The 22724-nt window shown below is 33.9% G+C and overlaps 1 protein-coding gene across 4 annotated transcripts in view; it reads right to left on the reverse strand.

Moving 5' to 3' along the window:
* Positions 1 to 22724, reverse strand: part of LOC150092678 (uncharacterized) — a 387183-nt gene that overhangs the window by 139385 nt on the left and 225074 nt on the right. For all 4 annotated transcript variants that reach the window (XM_090414782.1, XM_090414783.1, XM_090414781.1 and 1 more), the window contains exon 15: positions 4824 to 4889. In XM_090414782.1, coding sequence (XP_090270908.1) covers positions 4824 to 4889 — 66 coding nt within the window. The remainder of the gene's footprint in view (positions 1 to 4823; positions 4890 to 22724) is intronic.

The raw sequence follows: 22724 nt of genomic DNA on the forward strand, positions 1-22724 counted from the left end.
AATAACTGTTGTAATAGATATGGTATGAAGGTGAGCATTAAAAAGACAAAGACAATGAAAATAGGAAGAATTGTTGAAAATGTCAACTGTGTTGGGAACGGGGATCCTGTGGAAAAAGTAAACCATTTCAGCTACTTAGGCACGATTTTTTACTGAAGATAGTAAATTAAATATGGAAATAGACAACGGAATCAACAAAGCTGGTATGGTAGGCAGTCAATTGAATAAATTCATATGGAATAAGAGAGAAATTAGTCGGAACACTAAATTAGCGGTATACAAGACAGTGTTCAAACCAGTTTTAACTTATGGAGCTGGGTCAGAAGTAAAACACTTGACCAAAGACTAGAGACTGCAGATATGAAAGTTCCTGAGAAAGATTAGAGGCGTGAACAGATGGCATCAATGGCATTATCATATTAAAAATCGTGATATTAGGAAAGAACTTGACATTGTCAGCATCCAGGAATGTGTTAGCAGAGCTAATCTCAGGTGGTATGGTCATTTAAACAGAATGGGTGAGGAAAGATTAGCAAAACAAGTGTTCTCTGCCAGATTGGCAGTAAACGACCCAGAGGAAGACCAAGATATAGGTGGAGTGAAATGGTACAGTGCCTTAGATGATAGAAATATAAGAGCTGATAACGTTGGAGTCTTGACAAGTAACAGACTGATTTGGAGGGAAATTGTAGATAAGAAGTTAGTAATGATGTAAATTTTTCATGTAGTACTATCATATCCTGTACATCCCTTGAGGGTACATGGCAGGAATTTGATGATATACAAAGTTCCAATGGCAAAGCATTGCCTTTGTTTTTGACGTTAATATAGTAAATACAATCACTTCCCATAGGGTTAACTACATTAATATTTAGCAAAATACACATAGAAACAAACAAGGTTATTTACAGGGTTATTTAGTTAGGTTATTATAAACAAGGTTATTTAGAATTTTTAAGCTACATCGAATTTTACAAAACTACTAATAAAATATGATCTTCGCACCACATTCAAACCACGTGTAAAATTAGCTATTCTGATTCACTCTCCTAAGGATAAATTCCATCCTTTAGCATATCCTGGAGTGTATGAAGTTCCCGTGTCTTGGCTTTTGGACAGAAAGGAAGATCTATAACATCTGCTTAGAAAATATAAATAAATTTGCTACAATTCTTATGGCAAGTTTGGACTGGCAGACCACACTTTGGACACCCACTTCACACAGATTAGATAGAAGAAAACCAATGTGCTATACAAAAGTCATTACAGGTCAAAAAGATTATTTTTAGTCAGCCATGGCTATGATGCATTCTCCTAACCAGAACGAGTATGGCTGCATTAATTTGCCAAAAATTTGGTGGGCAGTTATCTTAAGATCAACACAGCTGTAACAAGTCTTTTTTTGGCAACTTTACAAAACCACATTAGGACTCTAGATCTTTTGTTCATTACAATTTGAATTGAATCACTTATTCATTGTCACATGTAAACTGTAACATGTTGTTTTGTATCTGAAGATGGTGGTTTGAAATCCAGCAAAATATATCAGTTAATAAACATCTCTTTCATAATGTAGTTCATTTGGTGGTGTAAAATTGTTAAAAATAATTTATGAACAATGGAAACTAAATTAGCTTGGATGTAGTTTTCCTTTTCACTAATATACTGCTTACAGATAAAGTGCAATTAATGCAGAAAGATTTTCACACTGACATCATTACGTGATTTTGCTTCTAATGGCTTCTCCGTCCTCTCCTAAACTGAAACATGAGGCATTTTGTGCCACTCATGGTCAATACTATCCTTCTATATAGTTCCAGTTCATAGATAATATTTTTGCAGTTTGGAAATATTCTTCATAAGACTGACACTTTCTCAAGAAAACTTTATCATCAATGAATTAAACTTAAGTATTAGAAACCAATAACGGCTTTTTGTTATTCTCAGTGCTTGAAAAATTTTTAGATGGCTCACCTCATCATCAAATTCCTGATATGTGCCCTCAAGTAATGTACAGTATATGAGAGTACTACATTAAAAATTTACACCATTACTAATTTCCTATCTACAATTTTCCTCCAAATCAGTCTGTTACTTGTCAAGACTCCAACATTATCAGATCTTATATTTCTATCATCTAAGGTACTTTGTACCATATCAATCCACTTATATCTTGGTCTTCCTCTGGGTCGTTTACTGCCAACCTGGCAGAAAACACTTGTTTTGCTAATCTTTCCTCGCCCATTCTGTTTAAATGACCATACCACCTCAAATTAGCTCTGCTAATGCATTCCTGGATGCTGACAATGTCAAGTTCTTTCCTAATATCCTCGTTTTTCATATGATATTGCCATTGATGCCATCTATTCACGCCTCTAATCTTTCTCAGGATTCTCATATCTGCAGTCTCTAGTCTTTGGTCAAGTGTTTTACTTCTGACCCAGCTCTCAGATCCATAAGTTCACAGCTCATTTAGTGTTCCGACTAATTTCTCTCTTATTACATATGAATTTATTGAACTGACTTCCCACCATACCAGCTTTGCTGATTCTGTTGTCTATTTCAATATTTAATTTACCATCTTCACCAAAAAGCGTGCCTAAGTAGCTGAAATGCTTTACTTGTTCCACAGGTTCCCCATTCAAAACACAGTTGACATTTTCAATGATTCTGCATATTTTCATTGACTTTTCTTTGTCTTTTCATTGCTGACCTTCATACCATATCTATTACAACAGTTATTCAATTTTGTCAGGGAATCTTGCAAACGTGTAGCGTATTTATTTAGAAGTATAACATCGTCAGCATAAAGCATAGAGGTGACATTAACATCTCCAATTCTGATATCATGTTTAATATCACTTTGCTTCATAATGTGATCCATATAGATAATGAATTACAGACGGGATGATGTACATCCATGTCTCACACCAGATTTAACATTAAACCATCTTCCTGTGCTTCCTTCAATTCTAACTGTTGACTTACAACTCAAATAAAGACTAAGTATTGCTTGATGTAATGCCCCATTGACACCATATAACTGTAGCGTATTGAATAGCTTCTCTCTTGGCACCTTGTCATATGCCTTTTCCAGATCGACAAAACTTAAATACAGAACTTTGTTATATTCCCATGATTCCTCAACTATTTGACGTAAAGTGAAGATCTGATCCTGACAGCCTCTCTTTGGCCAGAATCCAGCTTGTTCTTCACCAAGCTTATCTTCCATAATTCTTCTCAACCGTTTCTGAAGTACACTTGCATAAATCTTGCCAGGAACACTGAGTAGGGAAATACCTCTGTAATTCTCACATTGTTTTATTCCCTTTTTATATATGGGTACTATTAGAGCTCTACTCCAATCATTGGGAATTCATCTCTCTGTCGAGGCTTTCTGAACTATGAAGTGCAGCCACTGTAAGACTTTTATACCACCATACTTCATCATTTCAGGTCTAATATCATCTACTCCTCCTGTCTTTCTGCATTTCAAGCCTTTGATGGTTTTTTTCTACTTCAAGTATGGATATGTATTCCTGACTGTATGCCTGTTGAGTGTTTTTTTTACCACTGTGCTATCATTGCTTGTTTCATTTAGGAAGTTTTCGAAGTAATTACTCCATACTTCAAGGATTTCTTTTTCTCCTGTTTTCATGTCACCTTTATCATCTCTAACTCCTTTTACAGCACTCTTTTCTCCATTTCTAAACTTCTTCAACAACCTCCAGAATATCTTACCACCTTTTTGATATTCATTTTCTATGTTCTTGCCAAAGTCCTCCTATGACTTTTGTTTAGCTAGTTTTACGCAGTGTTTCGCTTTCTTACATTTCTTTCTTTATTCTCTAAGAGTAAAAGCCGACTTATTTGCCATAAACTTTTGATACGCTTTCTTCTTTTCCTTCACTGCCTCTTTAACTTCCTGTGTCCACCAGGGAGTTATGATTTTTCTATCCTTGCAGTCTACCTCACCACATGCCTCTCTGGCTGAATTAATTAGGGTTTTCTTCAAGGCTTGCCATTGAATCTCCAAGGTTTGGTTCCTGTTCTCAAACTCTTTCATTTTTTCTTCAATAATCTTTGTGTATTTTAGTCTACGGTTCAACATCTGAGAGCTGGTCGACTTTTATTTGCTTTAAAACTTTCTTATTGAGAGAATGAGAAGAAGAGGAAGACAACAAAAGGGTTGGATGGACAAGATAAAAGAGAGCTTGCCAACTTGAATTTACAATTACTGAAGGAAAGGACAAGAGGATGAGTGGAATGGAGACCTTTGTTCACAGGAGCATCAAGAGTCGAAAACAATTGGATGCATATGTGGATGAACACATAGCTGGTACATAATTACTACAGCTAATTTTTACCTTGTACAACTACTTGTGGGTTGCATGTCCAACTCTACCTCCCCGTGGTACACCCTGAGGTGTTGGGAATCCTAACCATTATCCGACCTGGACCCAACACCACTAACAGAGCTCTGGGAAACACTTCAGAATCCTGGTCAGGAGAAGTGTATATGCGACCAGAACAAAGATACTACTACTGCAACAACAGAAACGGCCCCGCATCCTGCACGGCCCACACGGCATGACTGCAATAGCTTAAAATATTCTGAAATTACAAACAACTAGTATGCATTAAACCAATTAAAGCAAACTATTTAGAACTCCTATCTACTGTAATATATATAATCCCAACAAGATAAAGTGCATGTTTGAACCTGCATGGCAATTTTGATTATTTCAACTTACTGAAATGGATAATCTTTATACATAGTAGAGAATAATCATAACATATTTAATTTAAAAGTATAAACTTACTGTTAGAAGCATTTGTCTTCCATTTTGTTCCACAACTGACACAGGAACATACTGTTGTGTTCCCACCTGTATTATAAAAAAATAAAAATATATAAATAGCCTGTTACACAGAAGTCAACATTCAGAGTGATCTTTAACACTTACAGAAGTCAAAATTTTAGCAAACATATACACCATTTGATATAATGGCTGAATTAAAATTGAAAAGGAAAAATTTAAATATGTATGTGTGCATCTCCCAACTCTCCATTTACACGGTAGATTGGTTCCAGAAAAAACCATGTAAAAAAGAATACAGTACATATGAAAAAATAGAATAATGGTTGCAGATGTGAAAACCCGAAACGAACAATAAGTTATTTTCAAACAAAACATATGAAAATCATTGAATAAAACTATTTTATTTTAATGGAATATTTTTTTTTTATTTTAAATACTTATTCAAAGTATATATGTATCTTTCTTAAAGAAAATAGTGTGTCACTAATAAAACAAAATCGAAAAGGCCCAAATACACCTGTGCATATGGTTATTAAATTTATTCACTGTCACTTGCTGGCAGTAGCTGCATTCTATCATACTGCAATGGCAATTTCTGTTTGATGGCAAAATGTTTTTTTCAGTAAAAGGAACTAAATTAGCACTAATTTCCAATAATTCTGAAGGTTGATTTTTTTTTTTTACCACAAACTCTGTAATTAATTGTTGAGATCCTTTTTTGACTAGATCTTTATAATTCTTCATATCACACCATACATGACTTCAGTTAATGTTTAAACTGTTCAGCTCATTCAGTATTTGGATCATGTGTAAGAAAATTACTTTGCAATTTACTAGCCATTTGAAGCCTTTCTTTAATTAATCCTGCAGTGAATGGAATCTCTTCATCATCATCATTTTTTTCATTTTCATCGAGATTCTTAAGAACAGCTGTTATTCATCATCATTCACAGCCTTGTCAACCATCAATTCTTCAATATCTGCAGACAAAAAAATCATCAAATCCTTCTCTACCAACTGCATGTGCTAATCTGATGATATTGGGATATTCAGTTCTATGCAAAGGTACAAGAGTTTTCTTTTACACACATCCTGGCTAAGTAGCTTTCCTGCATGCATTTAAATGATGGTTTCAATTCTGATAACACTAACTTAGCAAGTTTGATGCAATCCAAAATAGAAAATTTCTTCCACACATCAACAACTGTCAGTAAATTAACCTTATTTAGTTTATCCAAAATGTATTGGAATGTTCTTCTTATGTAGTAAGTTTTGAAGGTAGCAATCACACCCTGGTCTAGTGGTTGCATTAGGTGGCAAAAAACAAAATTCCACATTTGGGTGTTCTAAAACAGGATGGTCAGCTGCATTGTCTATAATCAATAAAATTTTGAAGTCCAGATTCCATCAAGTAGTGTTTAACTTTTGGAACAAAACATTGATGGGAACCATTCATTAAAAATTTCTCTTGTAACCCAACCTTTCTGATTTGCCTTCCAGTGCACTGGTAACATGTTAAACTTGATCAGGAGTGTAGTCACCATTTTCAATAATTTTGTAGTTTTGAAAGAAATTCCCTAGCTGCCGGCCCATCTGCAGATGCAGCTAATCCTTTTATTTTTACATTATGAAGTGCATATCTTTTGGGAAATTTTGTAAGCCAACCTGTGCCTGCAGAAAAATCACAATTGTTATTTGATGTTGTTGGCTCCTTTTCCTGAATCTGTCTGTACAACCGTAATGTTTTCTGTTTGATGATATTTCCATCTAAAGGTATTCCTTTTTGTAGACAATCTTCTATTCCACATCACTAGGGCCCATCTTCACTTTTATAATATCTCTTGTATATGATGACATGGCATTGGCACCTAATTTTGTTCCACAAAGAACAGATTTTATAATGGCCTCTTCATTTTTATTAATCGTTCTCACGGTAGCTTCATTTAATCCAAAATATTTCCATAAGGATGTTAAACCATCTCCAGCTGCTAAATGATCTAAAATTTGGATCTTAGTTTCTAAAGAAATAGCTTTTCTTTTCTTCTTCTGTCTAACTGAATTATCTGACATCATGATTAATGGGCTAATGTTACGAAAATATCTGAAAACAATCAGTAATTAATTTTACTAATTTGATATTACGCCTGCAAAACTTCAAAATTTAATAGATAGCTATATAACTATATTGCAAGAACAAAACTTTCATGAACAAACCACAACACGTGTAAACATTTTGAACTGTAAACAAGAAATGATTGTTTAGCAAATAGTTTAACTCCTTCCAAGCAGCCTTATATAGGCACACCTCCTGTAACGGACCAACTTAACTTCGAGGTATCAGCATAGCACCCCTCTTCTACCAGGAACCAGCAGCAAGTGAATATAATGAATCATCTGTCGACTTAACTTCAGGGAATCGTAATTACAAAAATTGATTTTTTTGTTGTTGCCACAATTGTCTAAATTCTGTAGCGTAGAGTAATCCCTGATATTTAAAACATCGAGGGGTTTCCCAAAATTCAAGTTTAACTACATAGGTACCATTCTAGGAAATGATAATATAATGGAAATACCATTTTCAACAGAAGTGAATTCAAACAGAAATTTTAAAATAAGCGCCATTTGAACTGTGTTAAATCAAAATATACTGTGTAAGAATAGAATTGCTTTTGTTTTCTAAACAATGTTATTTCAAAATAGTGTAAAAAAAGCATTTAAAAAGAGAATTAGCAGTATATATAATTTTAAAGGAATTGAATGACATAAACCAAGAGTAAAGGAAAAAGGTTTAATGGTATCACACGACTAGTTTCGGCTTTTTACAGCCTTCTTCAGGTGTTTTCATAAAAGAAAAGAAAAAACATAAAACATTGAAGATAAAAACTGTGAACAGCACAGGAAAGTCACTATACGTATTTAACGTGAATACGTTGTAGTTAACGTATTCAAAGCTGTTCCTTCGTTGGTCACATTGTTGGGTGGGTGAGTGTGTGTGTGTGTGTGTGTGTGTGTGTATAGCATCTCGTGAGCGCCAGTATGTGATCAGAGCAGAATCACGGTCTGGGAGGTTGTAGCTTAAATTATTATTTAAATGTACAGGGTTGATGATGATTTCTTTAGATTCTACAATTTTTCTCTCCAATTCGTTATGGCAATGGAAAATGTTGTTAGATCTATCCCAAAGGATTGTATGACTATGGTTTTGATCATCAGAATCGGAAAAAAGGATATGGCTGGATAAAGCACTGGCACATGTTCTCTTGTAAGTGATGTCCCTCCTGTGCTCCTCCATACGCAATTCAATAGACTTATCCATCTGGCCAAAGTAAGGAATGTCGCAGTCACACCATATCTTGTATACAACTGGATATTTTAGATTGTGATGGCTAGGCTTTGGACGGCTCACTAGAGAGCGGATCTTAGGAAGCAGAGGGAATCAAGTTCTAATGTTATATTTTTTGAGAACCTTGGCAAATTTTTGAGAGACTGAGAGACAATATATCTATGGTAGACATATTGCCTTTAACATTATTCATTTCTTCAGTATGGTGACTAGGAGGATTAAAAAGGTTTTTTTAGTAATTTTTTGAGAATAACCAGAGATAATGTACTGAGAGATGTTTTGATATAATGTACTTTTTTACATTATCTGAAATACTTGAAGAATCTCTAGACAATGAAAGTTGGCATCTCTTTAGTATGCGTGAGTCTCAAGCAGCCCAAATCCAATATAACAACAAATTAAAACTTATTAGGAAATTTGAAGCACTAAAAAGAGTACAAAATTACCTGAACTTCTTGAAACCCCACATCAACCCTGACAAAGTTGTAATTAATAAATCATCTCACATCCTTTCAGATGCAGAAAAAAGTATCCTCAGCAAACGTTTAAATTTTATTCCTTCCCCAAAATCTATCCCAAGAGAATCACTCCTCACGAAGATAGAAAAGGCTGCTTCCTTCCTCCCTTCACAAGATGCAAAACTTCTATATATTGAATCCATCTTTATCATTAACAATGCTAAACCACCCACAGATAACATCTCTTCATCGGAACGACAGGCTCTTAAGAGTTTAAAAAATAACAGAAATATATTTATCCTTCCCGCAGATAAAATATACTTATCCTTCCAATTAAAATAAAAATAAGATTACCACCTAAATGGCTACAAGTAACAAGAACAGAAAGAAAAATTGAAACATTCGTTTATAAAACTAGACTATTGAATGACACAAATGTACAATGGCTATATGAACAAAGAATTAACCAATATCTATATAAATAAGACCCAATGTATATAAGATTTTGAAACATTTAAATGCAGATACCAAAGAAAACATAAAATTAAACACTGAATTGAAATTAGAAGAATTTCTAAATTACTACAGAGAACTGTGGACAGACAAATATTTTTTTAAAAAAAAAAGGAAATAACTAAAGAAGAATTAGAAATCAGCCTGAAAGAAACAAGAAACAGAAAATCACCTGGAGAAGATAAGCTAGGTTCAGAACTATATAAATACGCAGGAACAAGATTCAAAGAAAGACTTATTATTTTTAAATAAAATTTACTCAACTGGTATCCCCCCAATAGAATGGAAAAAAGCAATTGTAATTCCAACTTTAAAAAAGGTAATAGAGATGACCCAAAAACTATAGAGGTAACAGTATGCTAAATTCCTGTTACAAAATATATAGCAGAATCTTAAATAGTAAACTAATGAAATATTCCAAAAATTTTATTTTAGAAGTACAGAATAGATTTAGGAAAGGACGATCATGTATAGACCCGGCCTTTTGTCTAAAATTAATAATAGAGAAAAGAAGAGAATACAATTTAGAAACACATATTGCATTTATTGATTTTGAAAAAGCATTTGACAAAGTTAAAAAAAAACATTATTTAACATATTAAAAGAAAGACAAATACCAAATAATATCCTAAAAGCTATCACAAGCATATATAAAAATAATCAAATACAAATGAGATTAAATCACGAGCTATCTATACGAGCGAGAGATAAGCCAAGGGGTCCGACAGGGATGTCCCCTCTCAGCAACTCTTTTTAATATCTACTTAAATGAAATAATAATAAAATGGAATAAAAATTTACATCAAGGAATTAAACTTTCTCCTACAGTAAACTTATACACTCTCCTCTTTGCCGCCGACCAAATAATAATTACAAATTCTGAAGATAAATATATAAACGTAAAAATTGCAAAATATTTACAAATAACAGGTGTAATTAACTCTATATTTAAACCAAGCCTAGTTCAAAAAGAAACCAAACTAAAAGTATACAATACATTATCCTACCAGCCTTATGTATGGAAGCGAAATCTGGACAATAAAACAAAAAGACAAACAAAGATTAAAAACTGCAGAAATGAAGTTTATGAGAAAAACTGTATTTGATCACAAAAGAAACGAAAAAATTAAAAAATATAAACATAAATGGATGGAACACGTTCAAAGAATGAAAACAGAAAGATTACCAAAACAAGCCTTAAAGTACGAGCCATTAGGAAAAAGAAAACCAGGACGTCCTCTTAAATAATTCAACGATGACTTCTAAGGCCGGAACAGGCCATGCTAGGCCTAAATCCTTGATATGCATGATGATGATAAATTTTTCAGAACAGGTGTGGTGGTGAGAGAACTAGGGGCCATCCATGAAAATTGGGCAAGAGTGTAGTTAGCAAAGGTGTTAGAACTAGGTTTTTACTTGGAGAGTGGTGAATGAGTGGAATAAGTTGCCAGAGTCAATTGTGGATACAAAGAAAATGTAACGTGAGATCTTTCTTTTTTACAAGAAAGAAGAAAGAATCATATTTTCGTAGAAATGAAATTCACTAAAAAGGCCTCAATCCAGTGAAGGACAAGGATATTAGTTTTCATGGCAATGATTATGGAAAATCTTAAAACTTAGATCTTCAAACTACTTAAATCCTATCCATAGTTTCGGCAAAACTATGGATAGTTTTATTTCAACTTAATTTCAATTAAGTTGAAATAAAAATATCAATTATTTCAATTTAAAACTATGGATAGTTTTAATTTCAACTTAAGGTTGAAATTAAAAGATCACTGGTGTACAGGATGAAGAGAGGAGGCAAGAGTTCAATGAACCCATGAGCAACTCTAGCAATATGGGGGGGGGGGGGGGGTTGTAGAAACCATCCCCCATGACAAGTAGTGAATGACTAGCATAAGAAAAGTGGTGGCACAATCATAAATAGAAAAAGGCAGATCATAAAATGGTTGCTTGATAAGTAGATCTGCATTTTGGACCGGATTAAATGGCCTATAAATAGCAGGAGAAACCTAGGTTAGAGAAACACTAGTTTCTCCATTCATTTCCAATGGCATGTATCCAGAGGTGTTTAAGAGATCTGTTGTGGAGCAAGAGTGGTAGATTCCATATCTCTGAGTTATGGGTGTCTGGATAGTAAAGTAATTAGTTGTTAACATTCTCCATTATTTACAAGAGGACTAAGGTAAGGACAATGGAACAGGATAATCTTTACATATATGAATATATGTAAAGGTATACATATATGCTTATATAGAATAGATGTTAATTCTGTGGTACAAACTTGGGGCACAACTAAGGAAAGGAGGAGATATTGGTGTCTAAGCTGTTAAGAATTCTGAGGTCTTACTACTGAAAGATGAAGAAGTGGCATGCACTGAGTTGTTTTTGGTATGGTAGGAGTTGCTTTAGGTTGAAGAGAGATGCTATGAAGTCAGACTTTATCTTTGGATGATATTACAATGGTAACATCTGGAGTGAGTGAAGGGAGAAGTTACACCCAACAGCCTTGATGACAGACCAGAAAACTTGACTGACATTTGATGAGGAGGTAAGTTTCTTGCATTTGGACCTTTGGAGATCTGTATGCCAAGGACAGTACCAGAAACTGTTACATAAGTCACTGCAGTTTTGACAGCTGACCATTACAGTATTAAATTTTGCACACTGTGAAAAGCGTTCTATTCAGCCTGCTCAATTATCAACTGTGGTATCTGTGAAGGACACCATTCCTCTGACAATATACTATAAGTATATGTAATCAAAATGTAAAATCTACTGCAGAACATTAGCAGGTAAGTATATGAAAACCATATTGCATCCACTATTTAAAAGAGCATTAATTCAGCCTCTCCTGAAAGTGTTTGCATTATCTAGAGCATAGGTTCCCAAACTTTTTCAGGCCACCGCCCACTTTGCAAGACATAAATTTTGTAACACCCCCCCCCCATTATAACAGTTTTCTGCGTTCAAGCAGTTTGATATTTTGACATAAATAGCAACTAATGATACATTACTGCTTATGCCGCTAAATTTTTAAAAAGAATTGGCTAATATGTGCTTCATCTTGAACATGGTTATTGCTATACCGATTTTGGTGAAACGTAGCCCATATGTAAAGATTGTAAAATGTATGCTCGAATAACATTATGCACAGTTTCATACAATGGTTTAAATATGAAAATGTGGAATACAATTAAGAGATTGCATTAGTAAGAATCTTATTGTAATAATTAAAACACCATTAAATATATTACAAAATTGTTTATTTCTAACTTAAAAATACAAAGCAAAAATAACAAATTAATGCGAAGTTTCATACAATGGTTTAAATATGAAAATTCAGAATACATATTAAGAGATTGCATTACATTAGTAAGAATCTTATTGTAATAATTAAAACACCATCAAATGTATTAGATGGTTTATTTTGAACTTACAAAGTAAAAATACAAAGAAAAAATAACAAATTTCTGTGAAGGATGAGCCTGGTGCATTTTTAAAAGTTTGTTAATATCGGGTTCAACTTTCGTTAAAAACATCGTAAATCGCCACGCTCAGTTATATGCAATCGGTTCCTTTTCTTAGATAGTAAATTCACTACAGCACTAAATCCACACTCAGCCAAATAAGAAGATGGAAATGCAATTAAAAATTTCTGCACTATTTCCCATAATCCAGGGTACGGTGTCGGTATTGATTTTTGAACCCAGAACTCTGGGTATCCAGTTTTAAATTTTATTTTTAGTTCTTCATTTGTTGTGAGTTCTATGAGTTCCACTTCTAAATTTGATGATCCTGCTGTGCTTACATGTGAGAAAGGATCTAGAACCCAATTTGGCATATTTATGTTTAGAATATCCTTGAATCGCTCATTGAAATCAGAATGGAGAACCTCCAAGTGTTGGCAGTATGTAAGTAAATCTTCCTTTTTGAGAGACACTGCTGATAAATTTGAAAAGTGGCTATATTCCCCTTGGCCCATATTCTGCTTGAACAGAAGAAGTTTCCCTACAAAAGCGGCAATAACGTTTTTTGTTTTAATTCAATTCAATTCATCACCTTGTAGTTGTAGATTGACTTCATTAAATATTTTATAGAAGTCTATCAAATAAGCGATGTCACTTTTGGATGTAATATCAGGTTGGCCTGCAATCTGTCATCTCTGTTTTCTAGGAACTCTAGTACTGAATCAAACAAATTGTAAAATCGATTCAGAGAAATACCTTTTGAAAGCCAGCGAACTTCTGTGTGAAGCAGCAAACAATTGAAATCTTCATTGTTTTCACTACAAAGTTGGAAACAATCTGTCATGCAATGAATTGCTTCTAATCTTGTTCACTACTCTAATAACGTAATGGAGTGATGTGTGCAGGCATTCACTTAAATTTTTTGCAACCAAATGTTGACGATGAAGAACACAATGTATAGCGAGTACATTTGGTACTGCTTGTTTCAAATGCACTATGAAACCCTTGTGATGCCCTGTCATTGCCAGAGCACCATCAGTAGCAGCAGACAAAATATTACGAATAGGAATGTCTTTCTCTTGAAAAAACTTATTCATGATATGAAACAAACAAGATTCTCCCTTTGTATCCGCTTTCAAGTATTTAGCAAATAATAATTCTTGACAAACTTTTTCTTCTTTTATGAATCATATGTATGATAAGAGTAGTGGTTCATTATTTGGGAGAGTTGATTCATCGAGTTGAATGGAAAATTGGCATGTCTTCAAATAATCGCACAATGATTTTTCAACGTCTTCAGCCATTTCATTGATTCTTCTTTGTACTGAATTATTGCTTAAAGGAATTTTCCTGATGATATCTGATGCTGGCTTATGAAGCACAGTGTTTATTACTTCTTTTACTGCTGGCAAGATTAATTCCTCACCAATTGTGTGTGGTTTTCCCGCTTTTGCAATTGATAATGAAATATTATAAGAAGCTTGTAATCCGTCATTATATGACTCTACTTATCTATCACACTTTCGACTGATGATTGTTGGCAAAGCACACAAAAAATAATGAAACTTATTCCTAAACCACTGGTATTTATAGATTTGAAATCTAGCTCGAATCGACTTGCATTCATTGCCTTGTTTGCGATACCATCATACTCGTGCTTTGAACAAGTCACTGCAAGCACCCATATTCCTGTCAAAACATGCTGAATTGAGTGAATTACCTACATAATAGTTGACCGACATACTACTAGTTAAGACTCGTCTGCTACGTGGATAGACTAAAGCCTGTATGGCACGATCAATTTTTACAATAGCAAAAAATGAATAAATTTTTTAAGTATATAAAAAATAGAAGTTAAAATATCCTGTATGACACGTTCAATTTTTTATTTTCACGCAAGTGCATTTTGTTCGTCCGACCACGACATTGTCCGAATAATTATAAATAATAATTAATAAATAAAATACTTACACAAGATATAAACAATAAACCTACAAAACATAACCACAGAAAACAGTATAATAAGTTTCAAATAATATTATCTTTGCTTTTCCCCTCTAGTTAGCAATATAAGTTAGTACTAACTAGGCTAACTAAAATTTACGATTTTATTTTTCTTGCCATTATTATTTTTACTTGTAATATAAAATTATATAAAATTGGGTTTATTTTTGAATGATAAATGCACGTAAACACAAGAAAGATATTTAATTAACCAAATATTTCGGTCTGGAAATGGCAGACCATCCTCAGTGGTATTGCAAGAACAGTTATAAAAAATAAAAGCTAGAATATTAACAATAGATCATTTAAAATTGAACACGACGCGTGATGTTATATCACTAAGTATGAAACGGAATATTTTGAACATGATTAAAAAAAAAAAAAAAAAAAAAAAAATGAGTAATCTCGATTAGACTTTCCCAAATTTTTAATATAGATATAAAATCATTACAATTCACGTTGGGACAGTGGAGCAAGGCCTCCACGCTTTCCTTGAACGAACGTTCAAACCTATTACCGGATCTATGTAAGAGGCGAGTCCTGGTCCAAAGGATGTTGTGGTCAGTTTCAATCCCGTGCTGAGCCAATCCAGACTTTTCAGGATTGTTGTGAAGAATGGAGGATTGATGTTCTTGGATTCTTTTTTTTCAAGAGAATGTCCAGTCTGTCCAAAATAAGAAAGATCACAGTTGCACAGAATTTAATAAACTCCAGGAAGAGATAAAGTTGAGCGTTTGTCTTTAGGAGAAGGAAAATGAGAAGACAATTTGTTAATAGATGAATAAGTAGCTGTTAAATCACATTTCTTTAAAATTCTTGTGATAGGTTCAGAAATACCGTAGATATACGGAATTGGCACTCAACGTTCAATACATCGAGTGCCAACTTTGTTGTTTTGTGGAGGATTATAAGAATTGAGAAGATGTTAAGTACTTTTTTCCGAAAAGCCATTGAGTTTCATGTGTTGTTGGATAGTAGAAAGTTCTTTCTGTAGATAATCAAAAGTAGAACAATTAGTTTTTGCTCTTCTGATGAGACATTTTATAATTTCTGTTTTTTGACATGGATGATGGGCTGATTCTTTAAGAATATAACGACCTGTGAATGTTGGTTTCCTGTATACTGTAGATGTAAGAATATTCGAAGGTGACCGGATGAGGAGAACGTCTAAAAAAGATAACTGGTTGTTTTCTTCTATTTCCATAGTAAACTTTATACGATGCTGCAATGAATTGATACTGTTTTAAAAAGAAGGTAAAGAGTTTTTGCTATGTGGCCAAATAGTAAAGATGTCATCTATATATCTTACCCAAAAAAGATGGTTGAGTGAAAATAGATGAGAAGAGGACTTTTTCTAAATGTTCTAAATAAAAGTTGGCTAAAGCAGGAGAAAGAGGACTTCCCATGGCCATTCCTTCTACTTGGCTGTAAAATTTATTTTGGCATACGAAATCAAAAAGTTTTATGTCTTTAAGAAAGATGCCAGCAAGTAATTTTAAAGTTTCCTTGAGAGACACATTGGTATTATAAAGATTCTATATCAAAGCTAACCATAAGACCAAATATTCTTACATCTACAGTATACAGGAAACCAACGTTCACAGGTCGTTATATTCTTAACGAATCAGCCCATCATCCATGTCAAAAAACAGGAATTATAAAATGCCTCAACAGAAGAGCAAAAACTAATTGTTCTACTTTTGATTATCTACAGAAAGAACTTTCTACTATCCAACAACACATGAAACTCAATGGCTTTTCGGAAAAAAGTACTCAACATCTTCTCAATTCTTATAATCCTCCACAAAACAACAAAGTTTCAATACGTCGAGTGCCAATTCCTTATATCTACTGTATTTCTGAACCTATCGCAAGAATTTTAAAGAAATATGATTTAACAGCTACTTATTCATCTATTAACAAATTGTCTTCTCATTTTCCTTCTCCTAAAGACAAACGCTCAACTTTATCTCTTCCTGGAGTTTATCAAATTCCGTGCAACTGTGATCTTGTTATATCGATGTTTCTATATAATTTATGCTTAATTAGTTGTTTACTTAAATCTATCCTTTCTTACCTAAAACCTTATACAATCAAAATCCTACTGGCTGCTCTATTGTTAAATATTTATCTTTTGTGATTTATTCTCATTATTCACTTACTTTAATCTTATTCTTATATCTAGGATTGTTTCCTCTTTGGATACTGGCAAATTTATATTTTGCTGCACCAGCCAGTATCCTATAGTAGAAAAGATCCTTACTCAGGGAGACAATACTAGATTCTTAGCTTTCTTACACAATATCTTATTTAAACTGCCGTATAGATTCAGATTATTGCAGTCTTGACCTAAATCTATTATTATATTCACTCTCTAAATCCTTCCCGCCAAAATAGGTTCTATTTTTATAAGTGGTAAGTTGGAATCGTAATCAGGCATGACTCAGGTTCAGGTAAATATGACATGTTTATTGGAATATCTAAAACACAATACAAAATTCATGCACTCAATTATGCTCAATACTAAATAAAACCCGAATTAAGAGGCTAACACTTTCTAAATTAATTAAATCTTATAAAGCATGCTAAACACAGTAACTGCATATTGGGATAGATAGCAAATGATATGAAGTTAAGCTAAATACCTTTCAGTAGTATTACTCGCAAGAGAAAACTAACAAACATTCTAATGTTACTGAGATACTAAATTCTACTATTCTTATCGCATCAAGTTAATCCTATCGCATACAAAATTACAAAAGATCTCTTCCAAACAATTCTTCTTACTCTCAAAGGAGGTTAACTTTCTAAATAGAGACTGTCCACAGAGTTCTTTAGAATACAGTTCTTAATTTCACATTCGTAAGCAATCTTCTCTCTCTTCTAATGAACTTTCACACAAAATTAGAGTAATTGCACCTTACCGAGCTTTTTCCGCACCACGTGTATGTCTGGATACTTCTCATCTATTGGCTGTCCATACGGCAACGTAGCAGTTATGCTATCTTCATTCTTTCTGCCGAAAACAGACTCAAATCTTTGCGTTTCAGGAACAACTCGATGGGACTTTTCAGCGACGGCTTGATTCTGCTAGGACTGGAATTTTTACCTTCAGCTTTGCATAGAATCTTACTTCATTTTAAGAACACTCGCAGTCCAACATCTTATCACAGACTTCACCCCCCCCCCATTACGCGAAACTGCCCCTTAATTCTGAACCACCAAAACAGGAAAACGTTACGACCAGAGAGAGTCTTCCGATATGGGCTCAACCCCTTATATTCTTCTATAGAGCGCCCTCTTTTCTCAGGCCCCTTTTTGCACACGGCCCTTATCTTTTCACCCTTTTGGGTTCATCCTTCGCTTTTACGACACTGTTATACTTGGATTCACAGAATAGATGGCAACGTAATTTTCTGAGTAAGCTATAGCCACTAGCGTTACGCTGAACATGGGTAGCTTTATGCCTTCCAGGAATTATTACTTAGCAACTTTTTAGATGACTCACAGTAAATTTTACATAGCTTAAGTGAGGCTTAAATTTAAATCAGATTATCACTCTTTTTAGACATACTTAAAAATGAAATCTTAATATAATCACATCAGCTTAAATATAAGACACTTGAAATAGTTTCACTTTTAATTACAGCTGATGTGCAGGTATTTCTCTTTGTCAGCTATCTTTCTCTTTGAATGATTTCTTTCCAAGATTCCTTCATTTAGAATCTAACAATCTTTCCTATTTTGGACAGGCTGGACATTCTCTTGAAAAAAAAAATCCAAGAAATGGAAACAACTAGTGGATTCATAAATAATGGATGAAGGTGACTTGTGTTGTGTAATAATATCTGAAGTTGTAACTAGGAAGACTCCAAATAGCAAAATATCATCAATGCTACATATCCATAATGCAAAGGATGTATTTCTCAAAAGTTCTTGGCAGGTATAAAGATTAGTCAACTTATGGCATACTTGTAACATGCTTGTGCCAAGAGAGAATTAAATGTGGTCAAAGTATGATTGGAAGAAATTTGTAGAAAATAAAACTGGAGTTGTGTTTTGCTAGCATTTAGAACATATGATAGAACCTGAAAAATTATCCAAACTCCCATTGATAAATATCTTGCAAATTGAAATTTAGGCAAGTAAAGGTTGGAGACTGTGTTGATTTGGACATTGCAAGGCTTGAGAGATGAAAACAAAGAATGCAATGCAATCAGCAAAACTATGTATCGGATAATTGCATAGACAGTCAAGTGGAGTTGATCTTTGATATATAGAAGGATGAGACTGGGCAAAACAACAGACCTTTGTGAGACCCCTTAGTTGCATAGTTAGAAGATAAAGAACTATCCATCATCACTATAAAGTGTGCATCCAGTCAGAAAGCTGGTAGCTAATTGCAGAAGGGGGAGCAGACTAACGGATAGGAGCATATTTCATAAACCTTTGTCAGACCCAGTCGAAAGCCTTGGAAATATCAAAGGTAACTACTTCAGAATTGTTATTTCTACAATATTTGTCCAGAAATAGCTGACGTAATCGAGCATCCCTTGTATAACAGTGATGGAATCCATAATGGTGGCTGTTTATTAGATGAGCCTTCAACTAATAAATCAAGTTAGGGCAGGATTTGAGTGTTGATTTAAGTAGAGAGAAGAGGTGAGAGAAATTGAACAGTAGCTTGAAGGTTAGTTGATTAGAGGTCTATTGGTGCAAGTACAGCAAAGGTCATACTGCACCAAACTAAAGGTTGCAGCAATACTCAATGTAATAGTAAACAGTAATGAAAAGTTAAATCAATAAATAAAAAATATTATATACAAAAAACAATTTTTTTAAAAAAAAATCAAGTTAAGCAAAGCAGTATCTCCATATAAATAAATTTATAATCAAAATGCACTTGTACACATTTATTATTTTTAAATAGTTAAAAACTTTATGCAATTTATCAGAGTGTGTTAAGATCTGCCTGTGCAGTAAAAAAAAATCATTCCTTTCTGGTATGGAGTACTGGCAATCCATCAGATGGTGAGACACATGGCACATTGTTAATATATAGGTGGGCATCAGCCATCAATACAAAAGAATGTGTAAGATGACTGTGAACTATGTGGAGCCTCTTCCATTTCTATGTTGACTAGACTGCCAAAACTTAATTTAATGCTTTATCTTATGTAATTTGCTTGTCAGTGCTTCCTTCCATTGGTTAATTAGATCTTATAAACTGCCTGTAATTTGTATATGGGACTAACACACAGTAAGTGAAAAAAGTATGAGCTGATATAAAAGCTGCATCTACATTCTCATTTCCCTTAATTCCAATTTGGCTGGGAATTTAGTAAGTTAAATTCCCAAGAGGTTGATGGCTCACCATTGTCATATTCATATATTTATAAGTTGATTTGGGAAGCATATAATGGCCAGTGTCCATCCTGTCCTCTGGAAATATATTCAATACACCATCAGATGTGTCAGGATCATTTGGTAAGTTTAATTTACTTATAGCAGATTTTTTCAGTGGGCATTTCTGCTGGGTTATCTTGAAGTGATACCCTTGCTGTATAATTTTTTTGACAAATGAATTCTCACCAAATGATGCCATTTCTGGAGCAAGACTATAGGTCTTGTGACTGATGTGTTCAAAAGAGAAGCACTTGCAATCATAAAGTTCGGGTATGATGAAATTATTAGATAGTGGAATAGACAAATGTTTGAGATGTTTTTAATGTTTTCTTCAATGCTACATTTTCAGCATAACAGAATTTGTGTGGTGATGGTGACTAACTTCTCAGAGGAAGCCAGCCACCATCATCACACCAATATTCTCTTTTATTGAATCTGGAAAATACTCCTGCTTTATCTGTACAAGTCGGTACTAGATTACAGTTAAAAACAAAAAGTGTGATAAACACCGATAGAAATAAATTGGTAGTGAGCAGCTTCAAAACGTTATTTCCTAGCAGTATAATATGCAAGATGTGTTGTTCTTTGTCAAAACAATAGAAGTCCCCAATTTATCTGCATTGGTGTTATGTTACAGCATAATCATAACCTTTACAGAACAGACTATTATTACAAGAAAGAACAGAGATAACTAATTCCTAAATATTCAAAAGAGAATTAGATGGATCATTCTGGGATCACACTAGGGTTTCAGGGTGAAAAAACCCTAGTGTGTGTTTTTTTAATTAACACACACACACACACACACACAGAGAGAGAGAGAGAGAGAAGTACAGGAAAGGTAGGATATTAACTTCTGAAAACACAAAAACAAAGTGTTCCTAAGGAATCATAGAAAATTCCTTAGTAGATTATATATACACATTCTTGCCATAAATGCTGTTACAACTTCTGCACATCCCCACACTGCCCATAGAATTATGCGAGACCCAGTTCAGTTAATAGTGCTGTGTGCAACCAACATTAATGTGTTTATCAGTAGAGAGCTGTTGTTGAACTCTGAATGGTCCTGTGACTTCGTTTCAGTAGAACATTCAGATTTCAACAAGTACAACTTAGCACAGTGAATTGTTCATAGTAGAAAATAGTTGCATTCAGTAAAAAACAAATATTATTGTGTTTAAGGTGCGAAATATAAAGATAATAAAATGTCATCATCAAATTCCTGCCATGTACCCTCACGGAGTGTACAGGATATGATAGTACTACATGAAAAAAATTACATCATTACTAACTTCCTATCTACAATTTTCCTCCAAATCAGTCTGTTACTTGTCAAGACTCCAACAATATCAGTTCTTATATCTACAGTGTAAGGCACTTTGTAGCGTATCAATCCACCTATATCTTTGTCTTCCTCTGGGTCATTCTGCTGCCGACCTGGCAGAGAACACTTGTTTTGCTAATCTTTCTTCACCCATTCTGTTTAAGTGACCATACCACCTGAGATTAGCTATGCTAACGCATTCCTGGATGCTGATAATGTCAAGTTCTTTCCTAATATCCTCGTTTTTAATATCACATTGCCACTTATGTCATCTGTTCACGCCTCTAATCTTTCTCAGGACTCTCATATCTGCGGTCTCTAGTCTTTGGTCAAGTGTTTTACTTCTGACCCAGCTCTCAGATCCATAAGTTAAAACTGGTTTGAACACTGTCTTGTATATAGCTAATTTAGTGTTCCAAATAATTTTTCTCTTATTCCATATGAATTTATTCAATTGACTTCCTACCATACCCACCTTGTTGATTCTGTTGTCTATTTCTATATTTAATTTACCATCTTCGGTAAAAATTGTGCCTAAGTAGCTGAAATGTTTTACTTGTTCCACAGGTTCTCCATTCAAAACACAGTTGATATTTTCAACGTTTCTACCTATTTTCATTGTCTTTGTCTTTTTATTGCTGACCTTCATACCATATCTATTACAACAGTTATTCAATTTAGTCAGGGAATCTTGCAAACTTGTAGCGGACTTATTTAGAAGTATAACATCGTATGCATAAAGCAAAGAGCTAACATTAACATCTCCAATTCTGATATCATGTTTAATACCACTTTCCTTCATAATGTGATCCATATAGATAATGAATAACAGAGAGGATAATGTACATCCTTATCTCACACCAGATTTAACATTTAACTATCTTCCTGTACTTCCTTCAATTCTAACTGCTGACTTACAACTCAAATAAAGACTAAGTACTGCTTGATATAATGACCCATTGACACCATATAACTGTAGCGTATTGAATAGCTTCTCTCTTGGCACCTTGTCATATGTATTTTCCAAATCGACAAAACTTAAATACAGCTCTTTGTTATATTCCCATGCTTTCTCCACTATTTGTTGTAAAGTGAAGATCTAATCCTGACAGCCTCTATTTGGCCTGAATCCAGCTTGTTCTTCACCAAGCTTTCCTTCCACAATTCTCAACCATTTCTCAAGTATACTTGCATAGATCTTGCCAGGAACACTCAGTAGGGAAATACCTCTGTAATTCTCACATTCAGTTTTATTTCCCTTTTTATATATGGGTGCTATTAGAGCTCTACTCCAATCATCAGGAATTCGTCCCTCTGTCCAGGCTTTCTTAACTATGCAGTGCAGCCACTGTAAGACTTTTATACCACCACATTTCA

Source organism: Typopeltis vanoorti, chromosome 25 (assembly GCF_054136105.1).
Source record: "Typopeltis vanoorti isolate ZY-2024b chromosome 25, IOZ_Tvanoo_1.0, whole genome shotgun sequence".
In the NCBI taxonomy this organism is placed as follows: Eukaryota; Metazoa; Arthropoda; class Arachnida; order Uropygi; family Thelyphonidae; genus Typopeltis; species Typopeltis vanoorti.